The following is a 25,420-nucleotide window of genomic DNA, read 5'->3' on the forward strand; positions in this document are numbered from 1 at the left end:
AGTGAAACGAGTTCTATTCTGTTCTTTCTTGGCACTAGAGAACATCCTCTGTCTTTATGTAGCTGGCTCGTTTTGTCTGTCCATTGCTTCCTCCTTCCACTGCTTCAGTGTACACTAATCATGAGATGACAGTCAGTAGCAAATGACCTTTGGCTCTACAGCTGTCTGAAATCTAACCCTAAAAGAAAGTAGCAGTAATTTCTTTAAGATATAACCTTCAAAAGCACCTGTTTTGCTGGCTGGAGGCTGTTTCCTACATAACTGAAGGATAGTAACAAGGTGAGCTACGCCGCTTTCAGAATTGGCTCTCTCCTTTGTTTCATGTTCTCGGCTCCCAAGGACAGAAGCAAGATGAGAACAAGAAGCTGAATCATGGGGTTTGCTGAAAAAAATTCTTCTCCTTACAGCAAATGCACTCCTTTTATAAGCAGCTTTCCCTGCCCACAAACAAGGAGGTGCTTGTAGTTGGTGTTACTTCTAAATTCTGTTTTCTCCTGTAATGCCTGTCCACTGCAGTGGCCTTTTGTAAAAGGCCAAGGGCTCCTCTTGGGAATTATGACAACAGCTTTACTTTGCCATGAAGTTAAATCCCAAAGTAATAGGTTCTCATCTCCCTCACGCACAAATACAACCACTGCAACCAGAGATTTACTTTTGTATTGACTGGAAAAAGACATTAAATAACAATTTTAAATGCATTTAAATTTTTTACACAAAGTGCATAACTTGAAGAGCTGGTCATGACTGTGTGTCCTGTTATAAACAGTTCCTTACATACCTCCAGGAGCTTAGCTGTGCAAAACATCACTGCCCACAGTCAGGTGTGAGTACAGCTTCTCTTAGTTCTTTTGGAGGGGGCAGGGTTGGGGAATACAAAATGCATTTAAATAGTGCAAATAATACACAGAAGAAAACAAACAAGCTCATTGCACTGTACAGAGCAAAGTCGGGGTGGGGGGACACATGGTAGTAGCCACTTCCAGACCCCAGCCCAGAGACACTATCACACCCTCCAGCGTTTTGCTCAAGGGAATCCACAGGCTAAGGGGTTAGTTTAGTCCATTGTTTACCCTGTACATCTTTGGTTACAAGGGATTTATCATCTCTGCCCCATACGTTACCTTTACGGTACTTCTACCAGCAATCATTCCGCAGCTCCTGGTTACTACAGCGTAAGCCATGGCTGTGTACAAAAGGTTGCTATGGTTTCACCGGCAGGTTGGTAGCCACTTTGAACTCAGCGCTGTGGAATGGGTGTGGTGAAGGAGAGCATCTGGCCCAGGAATCGCCCTGAAAGCCTCTTCCACCACAGCTATTCGTCCACGCTCAAGTGCAGCTATGCTTTCGCCTAATGAGGTCTTGACTGAATCCAGATTGAATGCTTTGCTAAGGAACTGGACATGCAGTTGGTCTGTCCTCAGCCCCCTACTACAGTTAGAGGGCTTAAGCTCCTCTTCCTTGGACAGATCCCACTCCTATTGCAGAGGGGTTTGGCCTGTGAAAGGAGAATGGAATTAGAGCCAGAATCCAGGGTGGTTCAGGCTTCATCCCTTCATTGATATGCCAGCCTCAAGTAGCCTAGGGCTCTGGGTCTGTTAGAAACATCTTGCAGTGGCTAGGCAGCCTGAACTCTGCCGTGAAGCCATACTTGGGTTTATTCCTAAGCCTTGGGCTAGTTCTGTTAATAGTAAATAAGCAGCAACCAGACATCTTCATGATCTGGTGCAAACACCTGTCAAGACTTCAGCTGGTATAAAGCAAGGAGCTTAGGAGACCAGTTCCCACCTGCTGCAGGTGGACACCCAAAAGAAACATGCAAGCCTTATGAAGGAGTCCTATTTGGCCACCCACTGCAACATAATTCTACAGGCATGATTCAGCTTGGGTGTCCTAGGGGAGCTGGCCACTTAAAGCAAAGCTGTAGCTTACCATACCTGGGCAGAGGAGGCTGTCACACTATTACTAACAGGCAGAGGAGCAGACTGGAGGTGGTTACTTAACATGCTACCCACCCTGGGCGTGCAGAATAGAGACAGACAGTCATGCGAGAAGGTGTGTAAGAAAACCAAACGCTTAACAGCTGTCTGCACTTCCACAAAGGGTTGGACTGCTGTGCCCTCTAGAGCTCACGGCATCTCAGAAGGCCCCGAGCCAGCAGACCTCATTCCCCGCTTTGCTCACTCGGCCAAGCTACTGTGGTTCTACGGCTGTAGCATGGCATGTGCCCAGGGCATTAAAAGGCATTTTTCACAAGCAACACATTTACTCACTAACCAGGAGTCAATATGAGGCCCTGAAATCTCCAGCACCAGATCCCAGCCACCTCTCTTCTGTATTTATACTTGGAACAGCTTGTATTGCAACTTACGAGGCAGTCAGATTAGGCAGATGAATGGTGTTGGAGTGAACGATCCCGTGGGTGTCACAGTGGGCACAGGGGCAAGTCCAGAGTGGGTATTTTAGGAGAAGAGTGTTTTGCCTTGATTTTTTCCCCCCAAAATGAGAAATTTCCCAGTGCTCCAGGCAGCAGCAGGTTCGTGGGAAGCAGCATGCAGAATACAGTAGCAGCAGAGGATAGGAAGGCAGAGGAAAATCCGGGCTTTCCAGGTGAGTAGTCACTTGGTGTGCATCTAGGGAAGCAACAGGAAAGGGCACACAGCTTACAAGGGAGCAGGGTTTATGCAGCATTAAAGCCTGAACGGATGAGGGGATTTCCCATGTCGCTGAGACCACTCCCACATAAGCCAGTAGCACATCTCAGGCCACTTCCTAATGCACACGAATCACATCCCAAAGTTGCCACCACCCCAAATGCCATTAGCTGTGCCAGACTTTGGCACTTTAGTCAGGGTTCTAACACAGGCCTATAAGCAGGGGACTGCTTGTTTCATAGCAACACAGGATTTCTGTCTCCAGTAATGTTCATCCAGTACTAAGTTCACTTAATCACCTTCCTGAGTAAATAATGAAGTTCTAGAGGCTGAGGAAAGAGTGAGCGATTGGGCAGAGAGAGTCCAGATTCCTTCTCTTAACACCAGGGGGTGTATTCCTAGGGAGATGATTTTCTCTGCATGGCACTGATGAGTCCATCACTGGATATTCTTTCTAGACACGGTGTCCATGCTTTAAAAAAGGATGCTGAAAAATGGGGAGTGTTCAGACAAGAGCTATAGGAATGATTCAATGACTGAAACCATCTTGCAATGAGAGCAGTCAATAGAGTTTAATCAAATAAAAGGTTAAGAGGCAGACTGTGATCAAGTCACAAGTACCTTCCCAGGGAGGAGACGGGGGATACCAGAGGGCTCTTTAAGCTAGCAGACTAAAGCACAAGATCCATTGGCTGGGAGTAAAAGCTAGACACATTCAAAACAGAGGCCCTTGTGTTTAGTTTTTAAACAGTGAGGGTGCATGGACTGGAACAGCTTCCCCAAGGTGATAGAGCCTCACTTGGACTCTTTCACCCAAGTGTGGATCTTTTTATTGAGACATCCTCTAGCTCAACCACCAGCTCTGGGTCTTGCTGCAGGAATCACTGAATGAAATGCTCTGAGCAGGGGTTTGGAGGTGGTCAGACCATCTGGCTTTAACTTATGAAATTGACACTGACCAGACCCAGTGGGATTGAACATGTGGGAGAGTCCCTGGGGGTCTCCGCTGAACAGCTCCATTACAGGCCAAGTTACTCCGCTTCCTCACTGCCCAAGTACAGCGAAGAGCATGAATGCCTCGGAATTAGGTTTTAAAAGTGCCTTCGGTTTTAGTTACAGCCCTTGGGAACATTCCTAACGTGACAGACGGTAGCACTGGCCTTGTCTAAGGCACCGTGCTGTAGAATAGAATGGTCCTAGATGAGACAGCTACATCCTTAACATTCCCAAATAAAGCAAGAAGTTATTTCACAGTAAGCATGTCAACGGCTGTCAGTTTCACCATGAGGGGTCTCAGAAAGACAAGGTAACTTACATCAAGTGCAGCTGGTCATCTCACCTCATTGTAGAGGCTGATCTAACGTAACGCCCTGCGTTTGGTAGATCTCTTTCAGAATCAAGAGAACGGTATCTTCTGACTCCCTGGAAGAGAGGACAGTTAGAACTAGAGAGACACCCACATGGTATTTAACATTCTTACAGAGAACACATGGCTTCATTGCTGAGACATGGCTACTATCGGCAAGAATCATACATAACCTGTTTGCCTTTTAAGTGACTGGAATCTACTTGCTTTCACCATGCCAGCTTTCCAGGTGCACATTACAAGAGTGTGAAGGTGCCAGGGACCAGATGGAGAGTTTGAAAAGAGTAGGCTAAGGAGATCCTCACCAGTAGCAGAGATGGCCTTGCAGTGCAAATAAATATTCATTAAAACTCTCTATAGGCTTCTCTTGCAGCACGTAGTCAATCCGGTGCCCTCCATTTAGCATTCCCACATTAACAGGGGCGGCGTCTTCCTTCAGGGTAGCAGCAGGCTCTTCGGGCTTCATATCTGAATGGACTTAACCCAAACAACGTGGCTCAGCACCAGCACTGCTCCGCACCCTTAGCGGCAAGAGCACGCCAAGCCTGTCCCGCACTAGCAGCAGGAAGGGAACTCCCACGGGCCCAGGCCTGCGTTCTGCCTTAAGAAGGGGGGAAAGGGGCTTGGGTTTAAGGCAGTTGCTGTGAGAAGCAAACCCCACAGTGGCACAGGCTTGAGTTAGCGGGGACTGCACTTGGCCTCCCTCCCTGCTGTGTATAACCAAAGCAGCAGGTTGCAGAATGACACTACAGGGAGAAGGTGTTTGGCATTAAGATTCACACGCTGGGATTCTGCGCCCCAAGCACCAGGCCTCTCCCACTCAGGCAGTAGAAGGGAGTGCAAGCTCCTTGGGCAGAGGTCGTCTATCATGAGGCACAGTGTGGGGTTGTTAGGCAGTGAGAATGGGAAGATCACAGCAATAAGGAGACCCCGGGAGTAGGTGTCCAGGTTGCTCTGGGACAATTCATTCGCATCCTCGTTTTCTTCACGCACCAGGAGAACTAGCAGCACTGAGCTGTGGCTTGGTTCTGAAACCAATTCCTCCCTTCTCATTTTTTCACCTGTCTGTTTCTCCAAACTAGTTTCAGCTTCATTTTCAGTGGCTGCTGCCTCCACGGCCAGCAGTGGGGATCTGGTGAAAGACTGCCAGGCTATCCTCAGTGACCCCAGGAGGTTGTTCTTGAGATCCATACCCATGCGGGTCAGGCCCTCTTTCAGTTCTGAAACACACAGGTGCCTGAGGTGAGGCGTTTGAGCAGAAACATGCATTGCATAAAGCAACAGCATTACAGACCTGCACCGAGCTGTGAGGAAGGCCTGCTCTGCGCTTTACCTAAATGCATTCTCTTCCTGCCCTTGTGGTGGGGGAGCAGCATGGGCTCAAACTCCAGGTCTGGAACGATCATGGGCTCAATCCTGTACGCCACGGGGTCAAACTGCACAGAAGGAGAACAGCGGCACTGACTTTGGCTCCACACCCACCTAATCCCTGCCCCGGGTGGGAAACCAGGTGCCCCCAACATGAGGCCGAAATGGAAGCTACACAATTAAAGCAGATAGTTCCAATGCAGACTGCAGGAGTGCTCGTTCCCTAGCCCCTGACAGCTAAGTCATTGTTAGTTGCTATTCCACAGTACAGGATAGCAGAGAGGTCAGGGGATTGCTGCTCAGAGGGCGAAGGTTTAAGAGCCTGTTAGCTATATCAGATCTCGCATGCAAGCACTAGAGATTGATCATACATACAGGATGGAAGATATTGAAGAAGCCTTTGCAGGTAGGAAGGCTGTAGTTTGGATCAATCCTTTTCACACCTCGGACAGTGAGAAACATCCCAATGGGAGACCCAAAAGCAAAGAAGATTTCGGGTTTGTAGATTAGCTGAGGGTAATTTGCTGAGACCTAACAGAGTTAAGACACAACAGAAGTGTTTAGACTCCATCCTGGCACCGTCAGACAATACCATACATGGCCATGCGGGAACTTCCCCCAGAGGATATTGCTTGTATCAAAGTAGCACCTAAGGCTTCCACCAGAGATTGGAGCCTCACTGTGCTGGCCACACCCTGAAGAGTCAGGGCACCAAGAGGGGCAGGGACTTGCCCAAGGTCACACAACAGAGCCAGGCTCTTCTGAGGCCTGGTCACTGCATCGAAGGCACATATCCTGGCCAACGTGTTATTCCATCCTGCCTGAGCAAAAGGGTTAAAGAGGTCACACGAGACTGGAACGAGCTGGGGAGTCTCGGCTGCATCTTTAGGCAAATGCATACAGAGAGGTGTGAATGTGGCAAGATTCTAAACTAGGGCCAGGAGAGATCTGCACCTCAGGAGGAGCCTGCTCCAGGCGGAGGGCCAGCGCGAGGCCTATAAGCCACTTAAACAGGACATCAGAGGCACCTGGTAATGGCACCCTACATGGGGTGCATCTCAGCCTGGCTTCAGCTTTGAGCTACTTACAAGAGTCTCCAACTGAGATGGTCTACAAGCAGCTGAGGCCAATGCATTACCTGTAAGGCTGGGGAAGAGAAGGGGAGAGTGGGCTGGGGCCTGGTGACCACGACAGTAGCTCTACCCTCAGAATTAGAGACTGTCAGAAGCATGGTGAAGTGACCCTCAATTAGCAGCCATCGCCCCCAGAGCTCTGTTAACATTAAGTCTGAGTTCTGCATATTACACATTCACTGGCTTTACCAGGCCACATCAACAAACGGAGTTGTTACCTGTCCTAGCCCGACATCCAAATATTGACGCTTCCCCCCATCGTTCATGCTCCTCCTGGAGCCCAGCTGCGGGGATGACCCTGACTCAGGCTTGGGAGCATCTTCACTCTCGTCGTCATTCCCAGCAGGGACATGGGCCTGCTGCTGAGCATGCTGCACCAACAAAAATGGGAGAATGCGCAAGGGTTGTTCCCTGTGAGCTTCCACACAGCCGCTGCGGGCATTACCCAGAATCATAGAATATCAGGGTTGGAAGGGACCTCAGGAGGTCATCTAGTCCAACCCCCTGCTCAAAGCAGGGCCGATCCCCGACTAAATCATCCCAGCCAGGGCTTTGTCAAGCCTGACCTTAAAAACTTCTAGGGAAGGAGATTCCACCACCTCCCTAGGTAACGCATTCCAGCGTTTCACCACCCTCATAGTGAAAAGTTTTTCCTAATATCCAACCTAAATCTCCCCCACTGCAACTTGAGACCATTACTTCTTGTTCTGTCATCAGCTACCACTGAGAACAGTCTAGATCCATCCTCTTTGGAACCCCCTTTCAGGTAGTTGAAAGCAGCTATCAAATCCCCCCTCATTCTGCTCTTCCGCAGACTAAACAATCCCAGTTCCCTCAGCCTCTCCTCATAAGTCAAGCAGCAGTTAGCTCACGTGGGCACATGTGCATGGGTGAGCCAAAGGGACATCACCTGAGGTAGTGCATGGACTGGCTCCCCAGTTCCCAGTGGGGACATGCTGAGGTCACTGACAGTTTATTGGGAATGGCTCCGTTCATACAGCACAAGAGGGTGGGAGGTTCTAGGCTCTAGTGTTCTGGACATGTCCACTCCACCCAGCTGCAAAGCCTTGAACAGCCGCCAGAGAGAGACCAGCATGGCTCCAGATGTGGAAGAGCTCTGCTCTTGCCTCTGCCCCAGCAGGAGCTACCGCAGACCACTCCATGCCTAAACCCCTCGACATAAGCCAAACCCCAAGTAACAGCCGTCCAGCAGCTCCCCTTTCCCAGAGTTCCCACAGCAGCAATTCTCAGAGCCCAGATCTGGAGATTTGGGCTCTCACAATGGCCAAAACCAGCTGTGTAGACCTTTGGGCCTGGGCTGGAGCGCCGGCTCTGAAGCCGAGGGAGGAGCCTGAGTGTCTACGCAGCTATTTTCTGCACTGTTGTGCAAGCCCCACAAGACTCAGATTTTAGGCCTGGGCTCTGAGACTCGCTGCCGCAGGTTTCTGCTTGCCATGCAGAGGCACCCCAGCGGCCACAATACAACCGACACCGCAGTGCTGTTTAGAAAACGCTAGCCTTCTCTTAGGTATGACCCCAAAATGGCCAGAGCAGCAATGCGTCTGCCGCGCCTTGGGCCAGTGCAACATACGTAAGAAGCTGCTCTGGCAACCACGGTCAGACAACTGCTTCCCACTAACACCAAACAAGCATCCACTTGGGACTGGACCATTTGCCCCTAGAAAAACCATACCTGTTTCTCCTCTTTGGTTCTGACATAATGAAGGATCTTCATTCTTGGTCCCAAGGGAATTCCCATGTCTTTAAGATCCTTCTCTGTACACAGAGCCTGGACAGTAAGTTACAACCCATTACTACTACAGTACAGGAAACCGTGCACTCAAAGGGATAGTCCATTCTCAGCATTACAGAGGCCAGGGATCCTAGGAGCTAACTGCTCTGATTTCAGTGTGCCCCTCTGGAAGGGAGGGAGCACGGATAGCATGGGAATCACTCTGCTCTGGAGAGAGAGGCAGCAATCTCTGAACTCAGCCTCAAGTGCAGAAATGCCTCCCACTCACACGCTTCTCATTTTCAGACTCCAGTCCAGCACGCCGCCAGCCTATCCGCCACACATAGGAAACCAGGGCTGCTGCTAGCACGGGCAGAATCAAAAGCCTGCAAAGGTACTAGTCACTTAGCCTTACCATCAAAAACCAGGGTACATTAGGCCAGGTGGGCTTTACTCTAACCAGAGGGCATGACATAGGCAAGAAATACCTGTGTGAACATGCCCCAATACCAGGGTGATGGGCACAGAGAACAAAAACATGAACTCTAATAGATCTGCAGGCAAGCAGTGAAACATACAAGAACAATAGCCACTCTGCTGGGAGAGCTGTTTTACCAGTGCTTGCGTGTCCAGTCTCTCCTTCTCAAAGACACTGCAGTACTCAGACAGCTCAAGCTTCTTCAGGGTTTCTTTCACTCCCCCAACATCTCCCTGTTCATAGGCACCCATCTGGGACCCCTGCAAGGACAGTGACGTGGGTCATGTTTACAGAGCTGGTCTCCTTCTTCCTTTACCTTCTGGCTACTATTGGTAGTAGGAGTGGGATTGTTCTCTTTTGTTTAGATCTACACCTGGCAGGATGGCACTGAGAATTCAAAGCTATTCTGCTACAAGAAAAGGAGGACTTGTGGCACCTTAGAGACTAACCAATTTATTTGAGCATGAGCTTTCGTGAGCTACAGCTCACTTCATCGGATGCATACTGTGGAAACTGCAGAAGACATTATATACACAGACACCATGAAACAATACCTCCTCCCACCCCACTCTCCTGCTGGTAATAGCTTATCTAAAGTGATCATCAAGTTGATCTGCTACAGAAGCAGGAGAACGCAGCAGTTATGGAAAAGCTGGAGTGTGGCTGTAGCCTACAGATTTCATCCTGAATCAATGAGATGCTTAACATGCACAAGCTGTGGGGAATTTACCTCTTTATTGCCGTCTTCATCCTCAGAGGAATCCTTCTGATTTGTTAGGAGATCAAATAATATCAGCGACCCTAAAAAATAGCCACATACACAGTCTCTGAGCAGACCATCAGATCTTATGCTGGAATAAACATACTTACGTGCCCATATCCCTCTGTTTGGTAAAAAAAAAAAAAAAAAAGGGGCGGGGGGCTTCCCTCCTCCTCTCCCACTCTCAAGTGTCCCGTGGTATGGAAATGGTACTTCAGCACTAAACTGCAGTCCAGGGTACTGTGCCATGTGCATACAGACACGCTACAGATTCTGAATTATTACACACAACCCTGGATACCCAGGACTAAACCCTTTACCTAAGCTATGGCCTGCAATGGAAACACCGCCTTTAAAGTCAGGGTTCCTCTGCAGGAAGAGCCGATACAGGCGGTTCATTTCCGAAGCAACAGTGTCCACGATGGTCTGGCAGTAGGTGGGGCTGTTGTAGAAGAAAACGTCCAGTATGGTGTCGTTTATGAAGTGACGCAGGCGGTTGATGCTCGGCAAGGTAATTCGCTCCAAATCGCTGAACGTGGAACAGAAAGGGATTGTTACGAGGGACAGGGATTTCACCCACGGCTCCTGTAGCTATTTCCTAGTAGGTGAAATCCTGGATCTCTTGAAGTCCATGGAGTTATGCCTTTGAGGATTTCACCTGAATTCCTAATTCATGTTAACAGAACATCGTAACAGAAAGGAGCTACAAACCCACCTTTCCTCAGAAAGGGAACAGGGTTCTCCAAGGTGTGGATGCAAAGAGCCAACCTTCCCTGCTGCTCCAGGAGCATTTAAAATCGCTCCCCACTTATGCAGCTGACATGCTGTTCCCCTGCACACTGCGGTGTTTCAAAGGGGTAGCTCAATAAAGGCTCTCGGGAGCCTTAAAAATCTCCTTCAGGAAGGAATTAGGTATCAACTCTCACGGACTCCCAAATCCCCTGCGCTGTGTTCTTACATTAAGTGGAAACACCAGTCTGAACTTCTGGTGTTACATGCCAGTAGACTACTTAGGGTGCAATTTCAACTGGACATCATCAGTCTGGCTTCATGAGAAAACTGGGCAGCAGGGCTGGGATCCTCATAGTAGGTGCTACAAACTGTTCCCGGTTCCCTTCTTCATGTTCACCTGTGTGTTTCCTGAGGTAAAGCAGCAGCAGCAGAGACTGCGCCGAATGCTCCTCTGTCATCTTTCACCCACCGCAGCAAAGGCGAGGCACTTTACAAAAGAGCAAGACGCTCCTGGATTTCACTCACTCAGTCACTGCAGTAGATTTACCTCTAAGGTGCTAGAATTTACTTACACGTCCACCCCCGTGGAATGCAAAGGGCTGTGCCAGTTCACAGGCAAGAACTCTACCCGGCCAATTTGTTGCTGCTCCTGGGCTTTCTTGAAGTGTGCTTGCAGCATGCTCAAGGAAACGTTACGGAAGTCGTTTACTGGAAAGAGAATTGAGCTCTGTATCAAGGCCTAGAAAAAACAGTTTGCTAGGAGAAGCCTAGTGTGTTTACTATGCTGAACAAGCTGAGTTGAAGGGACACAGTCAGCTTAAGACAAAACAGCCCACCTCAGTCTGAAGTTTTTTAACCGACTGTTGGTACAAGTAACACCGCAGATCAATAATTGAGGGATCAGACAAAAACACTCCACTTCTCAGCTGAAGCATAAACTGGATTTCACCATTTGCTCTGTATCAAGTCCGTTTCCCCTGGTTACTGGAGCTTTCACACAGCAACCGAGGAGAGAAAAACTTTTTAAAGAGCTGTGAAACCTACTGTAAAAGTCTCACACACCAGTAGGGAGACTTAGAGGCAGGGAGTGGATTTTAAACTACTTCTCACTGATTTTAGTTCACTGACTTATTTCAAGTTGATAGTAACCTTTTTAAACGTAGCCCCATTAGGTGCAAACTGTAAGATAGACTGCAGTATCAAAAGGCTTGCCTGCATGAAAACAAGAGAGACACTTTACCAGAATTAAAGACATCTGACCCCACAAATTGTTGAAGTTTGCAACAGCTTTGGTTTTATTATAGAAATTTACCTCATCTAACTTTGGTACACACAGCTTATCAACAGATCTCCTCTCCAAGACTCAGGCAGTTACAATGACAATATAAGCACTCTCTGAAATTGTCACGTTTCTAAAGACTCTTGGACGGGACATTAACTTGTGTTAGACTTTACTGGACAAGATTACCACCTAGCAATAGACTGAGTAGAGGACTAGTGTCACAGATCTATTCAGTTACTTGAAGAATCGGTATCTGATTTGGGAAGCTCACTATTTGAAGGATTAGGACACAGTGATCATTCCGATAAAAATGATTGTCAGAATCTGTCCAACTCTATCCAGATAACCAGCTTTCACTGCTCTTATATTTCAAACAATGCATCTTCATTGCAGTCAGCAAGTTCTGTCTTACAGTTTGCCAAGATTACTGTCAAGTTCTTTAAATGTGTGATGACAGCACCTCGTGTGTTTTCCCATCAGACCTGTGTTTATTTGTGCTCTCTGAGGGGTGATGCATGTGAAACGGCATCATCTCCTGTGCACACCTACCACACTGGACGATGGACCGGAACCGGATATCACATGCTGGCCCAATTCCATGAACTACAAAAACCAAGTGATCTATTTGCAGAGGCTCCCCTAAGAGGAGGAAAGAGAGAACCATTTACACAGCAGCTAACCGTTTACCTAACTGACGCAATATTCCTTGGAGATCTCAACCTCTGAGGCAGATGTGTGAAACCCTAGATGGGTCAGATAAGGGATAATGCAAAGACAGTCCCAGGTGCGAGATTATAATAAAGTTCGGTCCCTGGTTTGTGTGTCAAGAGCAATCGTAGCACTCAGTATAGCACTTCACACTTAAAGTACTACCTACAAATCGGATAATTTCCACACACACCCCCCCACCAACATACACGCACACGGCGGCTGGGAAATGGCCTTATCCCCATTTTACAGCTGAGTGAAAGAGAGGAAGGTGAAGCGATTTGGGCCTGTGACCGGGAGTAGAACTCCCAATGCTGCACTGGTTCCTCCACACCAGGCTGCCCTGTGAAACGTCACTGAGCTGCTATGCAGGTGAGGTGAAGCTTCTGCAGTCAAACCCAAAGCCTAGACATTCTCCCCTCCCAGTTGCCACGACCATTTCAGTGAGGCAGGTTGGGTGTCGAGGATCATGTACTTCTGAGTTATAAAAAAATCACCCTCAGCTTCTTAGAGACGTATTCACGTGGCTGGGCAGAGGTAGAGACTTTACACCTAAGTACAATAACGTGTTGTTGTAGCCCTTGCCAATTAGATTAAGAGACTCTCTCAATATCATCAAGGTAGGAAGACATGTTCCGATCACGCCACGTTGCCCCACTGAGCCACCAATGAGGTATGTCTTTAATTAAAGATTTATGGCTCAGCAGCTTGGAGGAGCAGGCCTTTCCGCAGAGGCCTCTCTGACTAAAGCAGGCATCAGGCTATGTTTGATTTTCATTCTCTTCTCTCCCACCTCTTTTAGTTTACATAAGATCTTTTAGAAGAGCCTGTAGGTGGATAATGAAGGGTTTTGACAGACAGAAGCAAAAGCTAGTCCTGGCAAGTGGCTGGCTTGGTGGCAAAGCTCAATTGCTATTGAAAAGCGTCAAATTTGGCCCACAGTTATAATTTACATTCTGTAAAGTGTACAGGAGAGACAGCATGGATCTCTGTGTGATATATACATAAGCACATACCAGGACATGAGTTTGGTTATGTTTTTAATAACAAAACTACATCAGCCACGATTTTCAGAAGTGACTGGTGATTTGAAGGGTTCAACTGACTATGCCTGATTGTCAGAGGGCAGGTGCTCAGCACGTCCTCTTCCCTCTTTCCTGTTTGTTCAGGCTATGAGCGCTTTGGGGCAGGGACTCTCTCTCACTAGGTTTGTGCAGCGCCCAGCACAGTGGGGCCCTGGTCTCAGTTGCAGGCTGTAGAAACTACTGTAATATTAGAATTAGCACATAAGGACATTTGTCAACGAGAGGAGATGACCCAGCCATAAACTGCATATTTAAGTCTCAAGCAAAAAAAGTTTTTTAAATTCTCTGAAGCCATATCACAACAAACAAGGCAGATAGGTTTTCCTCAACTTCAGTGGATGTGAATAAAGAACATTAACTTACCACAGGGGATGTCAACTGAGATGTTCTCCACTCCTCTCTTAACGGTTCTTGGTCGACCTTGTTCCGTAGGGGTTGAGCCCCAGTCATCAGAGGTCGTCACTGGATGGTAGTGCACCATCAGCTTCAAAACAGGAAGAGAAGGTGTGTTAGAACTCTGTGGTGCATGCAACACAGTTAAGCATCTCCTATAAAGGGGGATAAGCAACTCCTCATACATCTGTGAGGGACTGATGGAGCACACCCATCCCACTGCAAGGAGCAAAGAGCCAACCTGGCTAGACACTACATTAGATTCATAGATACTAAGGTCAGAAGGGAACATTATGATCATCTAGTCCGACCTCCTGCACAACGCAGGCCACAGAATCTCACCCACCCACTCCTGCGATAAACCTCTCACCTGTGTGAGCTGTTGAAGTCCTCAAATTGTGGTTTAAAGACTTCAAGGAGCAGAGAATCCTCCAGCAAGTGACCCGTACCCCATGCTACAGAGGAAGGCGAAAAACCTCCAGGGCCTCTTCCAATCTGCCCTGGAGGAAAATTCCTTCCCGACCCCAAATATGGTGATCAGCTGAACCCTGAGCACATGGGCAAGATTCACCAGCCAGATACCCAGGAAAGAATTCTCTGTAGTAACTCAGATCCCACCCCATCTAACATCCCATCACAGGCCATTGGGCCTATTTACTATGAACATTTAAAGATCAATTAATTACCAAAATCATGTTATCCCATCATACCATCTCCTCCATAAACCGATCGAGTTTAATCTTGAAGCCAGAGGACACAGATGGACACTGACACTGGATAGACGGAGTTCACTGTACTCTTTAAAATGTACTTGTATCTCAGCACTTGAGCTACTTTATATACAGTTCTATGCATAATCCTGCACTGCATTTTCCTTGTTATAATAAATAACACCTAGGAAAGACAGGTGTACATATTCCACACCATGCTGTCTCTGGGTGCCAGTATTCCACTTTGCATCCGTCAGAAAACAGACTGGAATGATGGCTTTAGCCACTAAGCCAATCTAACCATTTGGTTAGCAGCATGATTTTATACCTGAGGAAAGATGGGTCAGTGGTTAGGGAGCTAGCCTGGGAAACGCACCTTAAATTCCCTGCTTCATCACAGACTGGCTTGTATGACCTTGGGCAAGTCACTCAGAAACAATGCTAATGGCAGAACAGAAGTACCTACGTTAGAGTCTGATATAGTTCAAGGGGCACAACCCTCTGGCCTGGATGCAGTGACATCAGTACAAAGGTGCCTTACACCACAATTCCTTATTCCCATAAATGTAGCTCCATAAGGACCTTTATACAGGCAGAACTGCATCCACACGACGAGAGTACAATCTACAAACTACAATCCATCGGTGATCTTCCTGAAAACGCCATCCTGGCCACTGTGGATGTAGAAGCCCTCAACACCAACATTCCACACAAAGATGGACTACAAGCCATCAGGAACAGTATCCCCGATAATGTCACGGCAAACCTGGTGGCTGAACTTTGTGACTTTGTCCTTACCCATAACTATTTCACATTTGGGGACAGTGTACCTTCAAATCAGCGGCACTGCTACGGGTACCCGCATGGCCCCACAGTATGCCAACATTTTTATGGCTGACTTAGAACAACGCTTCCTCAGCTCTCGTCCCCTAATGCCCCTACTCTACTTGCGCTACATTGATGACATCTTCATCTGGCCCCATGGAAAAGAAGCCCTTGAGGAATTCCACCATGTTTTCAACAATTTCCATCCCACCATCAACCTCAGCCTGGACCAGTCCACACAAGAGATCCACTTTCCTGGATGCTACGGTGCTAATAAGCGATGGTCACATAAACACCACCCGATACCGGAAACCTACTGACCGCTATTCTTACCTACATACCTCCAGCTTTCATCCAGACCACATGATCCATTGTCTACAGCCAAGCTCTACGATACAACCCCATTTGCTCCAACCCCTCAGACAGAGACAAACACCTACAAGATCTCTATCAAGCATTCTTACAACTACAATACCCACCTGCTGAAGTGAAGAAACAGATTGACAGAGCCAGAAGTTACCTACTACAGGACAGGCCCAACAAAGAAAATAACAGAACGCCACTAGTCATCACCTTCAGCCCCCAACTAAAACCTCTCCAATGTATCATCAAGGATCTACAACCTATCCTGAAGGACGACCCATCACTCTCACAGATCTTGGGAGACAGGCCAGTCCTTGCCTACAGACAGCCCCCCCAACCTGAAGCAAATACTCGCCAGCAACCACACACCACACAACAGAACCACTAACCCAGGAACCTATCCTTGCAACAAAGCCCGTTGCCAACTGTGTCCACATATCTATTCAGGGGACACCATCACAGGGCCTAATCACATCAGCCACACTATCAGAGGCTCGTTCACCTGCACATCTACCAATGTGATATATGCCATCATGTGCCAGCAATGCCCCTCTGCCATGTACATTGGCCAAACTGGACAGTCTCTACATAAAAGAATAAACGGACACAAATCAGACATCAAGAATGATAACATTCAAAAACCAATTGGAGAACACTTCAATCTCTTTGGTCACTCGATTACAGACCTAAAAGTGGCAATTCTTCAACAAAAAAAACTTCAAAAATAGACTCCAGCGAGAGACTGCTGAATTGGAATTAATTTGCAAACTGGATACAATTAACTTAGGCTTGAATAGAGACTGGGAGTGGATGTGTCATTACACAAAGTAAAACTATTTCCCCATGTTTATTCCCCCCCCCCCCCCCCCGCCACTGTTCCTCAGACGTTCTTGTCAACTGCTGGAAATGGCCCGCCTTGATTATCACTACAAAAGGTTCCCCCTCCTCCCCCCCGCTCTCCTGCTGGTAATAGCTCACCTTACCTGATCACTGTCCTTACAGTGTGTATGGTAACACCCATTGTTTCCTGTTCTCTGTGTATATAAAATCTCCCCACTGTATTTTCAACTGCATGCATCCGATGAAGTGAGCTGTAGCTCATCAAAGCTTATGCTCAAATAAATTTGTTAGTCTCTAAAGTGCCACAAGTCCTCCTTTTCTTTTTGCGGACACAGACTAACTCGGCAGCTACTCTGAAACTTGTCACTACGAGAGTGTACCACTAAGTATATTGGTTTCCAAAAGACATGACTGAAGCAATACAAAAACCGAGTGTAGACCAGCACTGAAAGCAGAACTAAAGGGGAAAACACAAGTCTATCAGGCTCTGTCTGTGCTACAGACAGTAAACCATCAGGTTTTTACCTTTGGGTTATGCAGTATAATGATTTCTCTAGTAGGGGACTCAAGTTTCTTTTTCCACTCGTCCAGCGTTATGGCAATCATGTACGTTTCCTGGGGAGAAGAGAAACCTCTGCAAGTCAAACCAACATTTCCACAGGAACTCCACCAGTTGGGGGGTTTGCCCCCTCCCCTTATTGTAGGGTAGCTCTTAAAAATATTGTTGATTAAAAGGAGGTAAATCAGACACGAGTCTGGATCAGTGACAGTCTTATCCCTGGGTTAAATGTTGTCTTACAAAGTGCTTGTTGGGGGCACCCCTTAGGCTACCAGTTTTAACAGAGGCGACAGCTTCCACTTTAGACTCGATTGAAGTAATATCAGATTAAAGTTTTATGGAAAACCATTGTCCATAGGACGAGTTGCTGGCCATTAATACTAAATGTTTATAGGAAATCACAAATATGCCTGGCACCTTTTAGGTCACATAGCAGCTCTGTCTGTAGTCTCCCACCTATGGACCTGATCCTGCAAGTTCACACACACGAGTAATTTTAGTCACATAGGTAGTTCCATTGGCTTCAGGGGCACTATCTATTTGCACTAGTGAAGTTACTCTCAAGTGAGAGCATTTGTGAGATCAGGGTCTAGATTAGAGAAATATGGACATTACAGCAGACAAGGACAGGGAAAAGTAAGTGTGTCTGCAGCTTGAAAGAACCAACTAGTGCCTATGAAACTAATATCAGGCAGAAGAGCTGCGGGTAGCACTGAAGCAGAGATTGGTTGTGGGAAGCAAGCCACAAGAAGTGGGCTTTAAGGAGGGACTTAAGGACAGAGAGGAAGTATGCTTTATGAAGAGGGAGACAGAGGATGGCCCAGGCATGGAAGCAGCAAACAAAAAGATAGGAGGAGAGAGGGAGTGAGTAGCAAGGCAAGGAGATCTGGCAGAATGTAGGTCACACGCAGTGAAGCAGAGAGCCAGGGCTGGGACTGCAGGCAGTGGGCTGATAATGAGGACAGGCAGTTTAATTGTATAGCAGGAGCCAGGAAGGAGGCAGAGCTGGGATACGAGTATGGGCAGATTGCATTAGCTGCAGCATGTTGGTGAGAGGGACAATGGGTGAGGCTGCAGAGAAGAGAGCTGCAGTATTTCCAGTGGTGCTAATCAAACATGAAGTGTCACCCAAACATTCCCCTCGAGTTCATGTCCTTGGACACAACTCAGTGCCAATACCCCTCATGGAATTTGGGATGTTGCAGAAGCTAGTAGGGCTCAAGAGCAGACTGGACGGGCTGAGCGTTATTAGGCGAGACCTCTGTACCTCCAACTCTTCACTGAAGCTCTCCGAGTAGGGAATGTACTTGTTGTCCTTGTCTCCCTTATAAAACCAGGTGCAGCGTCTCACTTCAGACACCTCTTCCTCCCAATACATGGCACAGCACAACCTCTTCTTCAAATGCACGTCATACCTGCCCCCTTCCGTTGGAACTACCAGCTGTTCATCGTCTTTCCCTGTGGAACACAAGGACTGCGATGAAGTGTAATCAGACCACAAGGGGACATTACCAAGAGGTTTTAGACTATGCAGATCATGGGGGTATCAGCCGCTTCTGCATGGAGCTTACCTAGAAAATCCATACAATCCAAGAGCAAAGCCAATGATCTGTGTAAATAAACACAGTCGCCATTTAAAAAAGCCTCCTAGGATAATCATGCCTGAAAGTCAAAGCTTCCACACTGGGATGGAGTGGAGAGATCTGAAAGGCCCCAGGCTACAGACAATTGTTAGTTTATTATTGTCTGTAGTGTGGTAGCCCCCACTCTGTGAGGCGCTATACAGACACACAACAAAAGAGAGAGTCCCCTGCCCCAAAGAGCTTACGATATCAGTAAGCTAAGTGGTTTACATCTAACCCACTATGACTGAGAGCAGCAAGATCTTAAATGTTTATATTCATTTGTATTTCCCCATACCCTTTAAGACCAGATGATCCCAAAGCTCGTAAAACTGTATACAGACAGTACCACTGAGATGCAGCTCCCTTTGGGAAAGGAAATGGCAGCCAATCAGCGCACAGCATGCCCCACAACAGCAAAGAGAAAGAGTACTGGACAGGGGCCCCAGGCCACACCTCTGCTCTTCAAAGAGATGCTGTGGGATCTTTAACTTCCAGGCAGAGCAGGCAAGACATCCGATTTTCAGTCTCATTCATGTACTTGCATACTGTAAGCTCCCTACACTGGAATGGTCAAGGCCTGAGTCTGAACTCATGGCACCAGGAAATCTTAGCATTTCCAAGTGGAGGCAAAGGCCTCTAAGCAATCCCCTCCAGCACAGACTGAGAACTTCCAAGAGATTTTGCCGCTTATTCAGCGCAAAAATGTCACCTAAATGCCCTGGCTCTACTGTCTAGAGGGTCTGATCTTATTAGCTGGATTACAGGGACATTGAGTTAGGCAACACCTGTTACCTGCATGAGCTGCCGAAACATGACATCTTGAATCAGGATCACCCACTTCAGTCTAACCACCAGAACAGAGATGGGGCTAGATGACAAAAGACTCACAAAGCCATATTCCTCTCCCCCACCCTTTGCTGCTTCTCTTCCGGGGCTCTGCACCGATGCAGATCTGACTGCAGAAAGAGAGTCTTAGACGGTCTGCTCTTCAGGGCAAGGGGTGTCACTTTATATGTATGGACAGCAACTATCACACTGTGGGCACTATTATAATATAAATAAGTGTCTGTGCCATGCCAGACCTGGGAGCTCCACCCACACTCTGATCTGCACCGCTACCCTTTTCATATTAATAAATCCACGGAACAGTAAGATCCGCAGGAAAGTCTCGCAGTGGTGGAATTTAGCCAGCGTTGCTTCCTAACCAATTCCTACTTGCTGTACATGAATGCTGTCTCATGCAAATAAAAAAAAAATATCTAGAGTACTCAGTGTATGTGTCAAATTAATGAGGCCTGAACATTAAAGCCTTTTTGGATGCAATTTTTTTTTTTTAAGCAACATGAATAGGCCCCCTTCTAGGGAAGAGGTATTTCCGCAGAAACGTGGATACATTTAAAATTCCAGAGAGGGAAGACACTTTCAAATCCCATAGAAAAAACTGCACAAGATGTTTAGAACACTTCCCTTAGTCGTAGCTTCTAGCCCCAAGACAACATCAGTACAAAGCATCTCAAATTCTTAGCCTACCCAGTGCTCTTGCAGAGTTCCCTGTCTTGCAAAACGCATGATTCACTCTTGTTAATTCACCTCACCACAGTAAATTTTAAGGTTAGATATATTACCACATTTAAAATCAAGGGTTATTTAAACTAGAGAATTAGAGATGTTGGAGTTGGAACAGTCCCATGAGGTCATCTAGTCTAGTGCAGGGTAGTTCAAGACCGTGTTTGCTACCACTTCATCCACTCTAATCTAGAGGTGTGAGGATTCTGCCAGCTTCCTTCTGAACCTATCCCGCAACCTAATGTACCTTACCCTTAAGAAGCTTCTGACAAAAAGGTATTTTCAACTTACTTGAGTTGTGGGCCTCTTCTAACTTCTCCGAGTCTTGTCGGCTGAAAGGGAACCACCTCTCTCTAGAATCTACTACCTTGCAGTAAAACCAGTGAGGAACAACTGCCTCATACTTATTTGCAGTATCTGCCTCCACTACCTCAAAGGAATTGGATGATGGAGAAGGTTCTGCCTGCTGCTGTTCCACAGCTGACATTGCACCACCTAAATGAACAAACAAACAGAGACAGAACAAACACAGAGTTTTTATTTTTAAAATGTCTTCAGTTATGTCATTGCCAGCAGATCGAGGGACGTGATCGTTCCCCTCTATTCGACACTGGTGAGGCCTCATCTGGAGTACTGTGTCCAGTTTTGGGCCCCACACTACAAGAAGGATGTGGATAAATTGGAAAGTGTCCAGCGGAGGGCAACAAAAATGATTCGGGGACTGGAACACATGACTTATGAGGAGAGGCTGAGGGAACTGGGATTGTTTAGTCTGCAGAAGAGAAGAATGGGGGGGGGATTTGATAGCTGCTTTCAACTACCTGAAAGGTGGCTCCAAAGAGGATGGATCTAGACTATTCTCAGTGGTAGCGGATGACAGGACAAGGAGTAATGGTCTCAAGTTGCAGTGGGGGAGGTTTAGATTGGATATTAGGAAAAACTTTTTCACTAGGAGGGTGGTGAAACACTGGAATGCGTTACCTAGGGAGGTGGTGGAATCTCCTTCCTTAGAAGCTTTTAAGGTCAGGCTTGACAAAGCCCTGGCTGGGATGATTTAATTGGGGATCGGTCCTGCTTTGAGCAGGGGGTTGGACTAGATGACCTCCTGAGGTCCCTTCCAACCCTGATATTCTATGATTCTATGATTTACTAACACTGGAAGAAGAAATACTGGTAAGCGTGGCCCTCCCAAAACTGCATATTTCTGTGACAATAAGGCAGACTGAATGGCAAACTGCTACAAATGAGAGACTGCCAGCTGCAGAGATAACTTACTTGTTACAAGCTTATTATTGTCTTAATCCAAAATGTATCCGTCAGACAGAGATGACAAGCCCCAGAACAGATAAGTCTGATACAATTTTGGCTCAACTGACTCCACCACAGAAAGTCTGAAAGATGAGGATTCCACAGTGGCTTTACAATAAAATACCTACAGAAACAGTAAGAGAACCTGTTAGAAAATAGCAAATGCAATCAAGAGTCTGATGAAAAACAACCAGGCAGCATACCTAGAACAGCACTCAAGAGTCATGCCCAGAGAATAGGGTGACCAGATGTCCTGACTTTATAGGGACAGTCCTGATTTTTGGGTCTTTTTCTTATATAGGCTCCTATTACCTTTTCCACCCCGTCCCGATTTTTCACACTTGCTGTCTGGTCACCCTACCAGAGAAAGATATTTTACAATGAGCTGGAGTTAATGCTTCAGGATTTGACACTACGGTTCAATTGTGCTTCACACATCCCTGATTTCTGATACTTATGCTGAGTTTTCTATTTTAGAAAGAGAGTGAGTTTTTCTCCACTAAACATTTTGGGATTTGACAGCATGTGAAATCCAAAGGGGGAAAACTTGCCTGCTGCTATAGCAAAATCTCACATACCTGAAAATCCAACTATCCTTCCCAATTTTATTCTACTTGCACTTCCAAATACACTGAAACACCTATTTTGACTTCACAAAAAGCATGACTACAAAAGTGGTAATTGAAGTGGAAAGAAATTAGTCAGGAAACTTATGTTTAACATTGGAGCACAGGATACATAAGGATATTGATAGTGATAGGAATGGGGCACAGAACAAATGTCTGACTGTACCCCAGAATTAACTGTTCTTATCTGATTGTTCATTTTCTTTACTTCCAAAGTGTATTTCCTTTCACTTTCTATAACCTCTTCCACTTGAGAATCTCAAAGGCATTTACAAACAGTTAGCTTGTTCTTGCAGCACCCCAGCAGGTAATTAAATGCTAGACACATTTTAAAGATGTGAAAACAGAGAGAGAGAGGTTAAATGAGGTGTCCAAAACTACACAGCAAGTCAGTGACAGAGTTGGGGTTAGGATCCTGGTCTCCCGATTCCCAGACCTGTGCTTCAAAACTCTCTTTCCTTATCACAGAAAAAATCTCTATTCTTATTCTTTTAATTTGAAAAGACACTTTGAGGTTCAATTTGGATCAAAATTCACTCACTTCATTGGATGCATTAAGCCAAACAGATTTTCAAAATCCCCTCTCAAATCTGACCTCCCATTTAAATTTTAACCAAACAAACCTTTCTAAAAAAGGTTCCAGTGGAAACAGCTGTTTTTGAACAGGCACACTCCCCTGCAGTTTGGGAACCCCAAACCCTGCTGCAGTGAAACTGACTACATGATAAGGAAACCAACATCATGGATTTCAGTGTCCAGGCTAAGAGAGACCCACAGGTGAACACAGAGCATCAGCAGCGACAGGTGAATTACACTGGCAGAAATTATTTCCCTTATATATTCTAAGAAGCGATTCATGACATCCCTAGGAACAAGTGATTTTAAAGTAGGAGTTGCAACATCACAGCACCCCTTTAAATATAGGATGTTCTCATAGACCTTAAGGCCAAAAGGGACCATTCATGATCACCTCCTACACATTGCAGGCCACAGAACCTCACCCACCCACTCCTGCAGTAGGCCCATAACCTCTGCCTGAATTACTGAAGTCCTTGAATTGTGATTTAAAGACTTCAAGTTACAGAGAATCCACCATTTACTCTAGTTCAAACCAGAAGTGACCCCTGCCCCATGATGCAGAGGAAGGCATAGTCCCTTTTCCCCCCTGCCCCAAGTCTCTGCCAATCTGACCCCAGGGCAAAATTCCTCCCTGACCCAAAATATGGTGATCAGTTAGACCCTGCACATGCGGGCAAGACCCACCAGCCAAACTCCCCAGGGCCTAAGGCAACCACCTCACTCACCCCAACCTTGAACATCAGACCACAAGTCCCATACAAATTAGTTTCCCAAATTTCGACAACTCCAATGGTGCCCAGCAGAAAAGAGGGTCCATGCGAAAGGTCCCCGCTTCCTTCCCACACAGGTGTGCGTATGGGGGGAGGAGGGTGTAGAGGGAAACACCACACTCATACAAAGCAAACCTGTACAAAAACGGAGAGCTGGCACCCAGAGCTGGGCAGGGATGGTGTCCCTAGCCTCCGATTGCCTGCCAGAAGCTGGGAATGGGCGACAGGGGATGGATCACATGATAATTCCCTGCTCTGTTCATTCCCTCGGGGGCACCTGGCACTGGCCACTGTCGGAAGACAGGACACTGGGCTAGATGGACCTTGGGTCTGGCCCAGCAGGGCCGTTCTTACGTTCTTCTTAAACTCCTCAGGCACCCGGGGAACTGCTGCCCCCATCACCCCCCTCTCCCCCAAGGCCCCGCTCCCCCCCCCCGGGGGCCCATCAACCCCCTCTCCCCCAAGGCCCCGCTTCCCCCCCCCGGGGGCCCATCACCCCCCTCTCCCCCAAGGCCCCGCTCCCCCCCCCCGGGGGCCCATCACCCCCCTCTCCCCCAAGGCCCCGCTCCCCCCCCCCGGGGGCCCATCACCCCCCTCTCCCCCAAGGCCCCGCTCCCCCCCCCCGGGGGCCCATCACCCCCCTCTCCCCCAAGGCCCCGCTCCCCCCCCCCGGGGGCCCATCACCCCCCTCTCCCCCAAGGCCCCGCTCCCCCCCCCCGGGGGCCCATCACCCCCCTCTCCCCCAAGGCCCCGCTCCCCCCCCCCGGGGGCCCATCACCCCCCTCTCCCCCAAGGCCCCGCTCCCCCCCCCGGGGGCCCATCACCCCCCTCTCCCCCAAGGCCCCGCTCCCCCCCCCCGGGGGCCCATCACCCCCCTCTCCCCCAAGGCCCCGCTCCCCCCCCCCGGGGGCCCATCACCCCCCTCTCCCCCAAGGCCCCGCTCCCCCCCCCCGGGGGCCCATCACCCCCCTCTCCCCCAAGGCCCCCCTCCAGCCCCCACTCCCCCCCCGGGGGCCCATCAACCCCCTCTCCCCCAAGGCCCCCCTCCAGCCCCCACTCCCCCCCCGGGGGCCCATCACCCCCCTCTCGCCCAAGGCCCCCCTCCAGCCCACATTCCCCCCCACGGGGCCCATCACCCCCCTCTCCCCCAAGGCCCCCCTCCAGCCCCCACTCCCCCCCCACGGGGCCCATCACCCCCCTCTCGCCCAAGGCCCCCCTCCAGCCCCCCACTCCCCCCCCGGGGCCCATCACCCCCCTCTCGCCCAAGGCCGCCCTCCAGCCCCCCCTCCCCCCCCGCGGGGCCCATCACCCCCCTCTCGCCCAAGGCCCCTCTCCCCCAAGGCCCCCCTCCAGCTCCCCTCTCCCCTCTCCCCCCTCCCCCGAGGCCCCGCTCCCCCCAGGGCCCCTCCCCGCACTGACCCCGCGGCCGCAGCGTCTCGCCCTCCGGCCGGGCGGCTCCGCCTGTCGGTGCGCGGCTGGCCCGGCCCGGGCCCACGACCCCCGGCGCTGCGGAGGCGGCGTGAGCCCGCCCCCTGGGCGGGGCCGGCCTGGCTCCTCCTCGGGCGCGGCGCGGCGCGGGGGACAAGGCCCGGGGTCGGCGAGGGGAGGGACGAGGCCCGGGCCGGGGGCTGCGGGCGGGACGAGGCCCGGGGTAGGCAGGGCGGGGGAGACGAGGCCCGTGCGGGGGGCTGCGGGGCTGGCCTCCAAAGAGAAGAGGGGTTTGGACGGGCCCAAGGCGGGGCGGGGGGCAAAGGGCCGGGGGGCTTCTGGCCCTGCCCCTCCGCGGTGCCCTCGACACCGCCCTGGGGCCTGGCCCTGTCTCGGCCCTTCGCCCGCGCTCGGCTTGGCCCCAAGGGGGCTCGCCCCTCTAGGAGCCCGCCCTGCCCTGCCCTAGCCCTGAGCGCCCGGGGGGGGACGGGAGGGGTCCGGGGTGGGGAGACGGGACCGCCCGGGAGGGGTGG

The 25,420-nt window shown here is 49.1% G+C and overlaps 1 protein-coding gene across 5 annotated transcripts; it reads right to left on the bottom strand.

Annotated features, from left to right (window-relative positions):
* Nucleotides 1-233: 233 nt before the first annotated feature.
* On the bottom strand, nucleotides 234-24,951 carry DDHD2 (DDHD domain containing 2). Of its 5 annotated transcripts, XR_012636368.1 has the most exons (20): nucleotides 23,595-23,713; nucleotides 21,452-21,608; nucleotides 20,468-20,671; nucleotides 18,253-18,443; nucleotides 16,952-17,041; nucleotides 13,659-13,779; nucleotides 12,052-12,141; nucleotides 10,793-10,928; nucleotides 9,809-10,017; nucleotides 9,459-9,529; nucleotides 8,866-8,988; nucleotides 8,212-8,307; nucleotides 6,737-6,889; nucleotides 5,761-5,916; nucleotides 5,351-5,453; nucleotides 5,079-5,237; nucleotides 4,323-4,494; nucleotides 3,967-4,073; nucleotides 2,369-2,630; nucleotides 608-1,495 (listed from the first exon to the last, which is right to left on the bottom strand). XR_012636368.1 is itself a non-coding variant. In XM_074940319.1 (19 exons), the coding sequence occupies exons 3-18, from the start codon at nucleotides 20,661-20,663 to the stop codon at nucleotides 3,992-3,994; spliced, it is 2,139 nt and encodes a 712-aa protein (XP_074796420.1). In that variant the 5' UTR covers nucleotides 20,664-20,671; nucleotides 21,452-21,608; nucleotides 23,595-23,715; the 3' UTR covers nucleotides 234-2,630; nucleotides 3,967-3,991. The 5 variants fall into 5 exon arrangements, 4 of the variants coding, with proteins under 4 accessions (XP_074796420.1, XP_074796419.1, XP_074796418.1 ...); XM_074940319.1 differs by having other exon boundaries at nucleotides 234-2,630; nucleotides 4,323-4,485; nucleotides 23,595-23,715; XM_074940318.1 differs by having other exon boundaries at nucleotides 235-2,630; nucleotides 3,991-4,073.
* Nucleotides 24,952-25,420: the final 469 nt, after the last annotated feature.

The sequence above is a fragment of the Natator depressus genome, chromosome 26, assembly GCF_965152275.1.
Source record: "Natator depressus isolate rNatDep1 chromosome 26, rNatDep2.hap1, whole genome shotgun sequence".
NCBI lineage: Eukaryota > Metazoa > Chordata > Testudines > Cheloniidae > Natator > Natator depressus.

Coding starts and splice junctions, on each gene's coding strand:
- DDHD2 (XM_074940318.1), bottom strand. CDS start 20,663: ATGTCAGCTGTGGAACAGCAGCAGGCAGAACCTTCTCCATCATCCAAT. Junction 18,444..20,467: donor AGAAGAGGCCCACAACTCAA/GTAAGTTGAAAA, acceptor TGTGTTCCACAG/GGAAAGACGATGAACAGCTG. Junction 8,308..8,865: donor GACTGGACACGCAAGCACTG/GTAAAACAGCTC, acceptor CTTACTGTCCAG/GCTCTGTGTACAGAGAAGGA.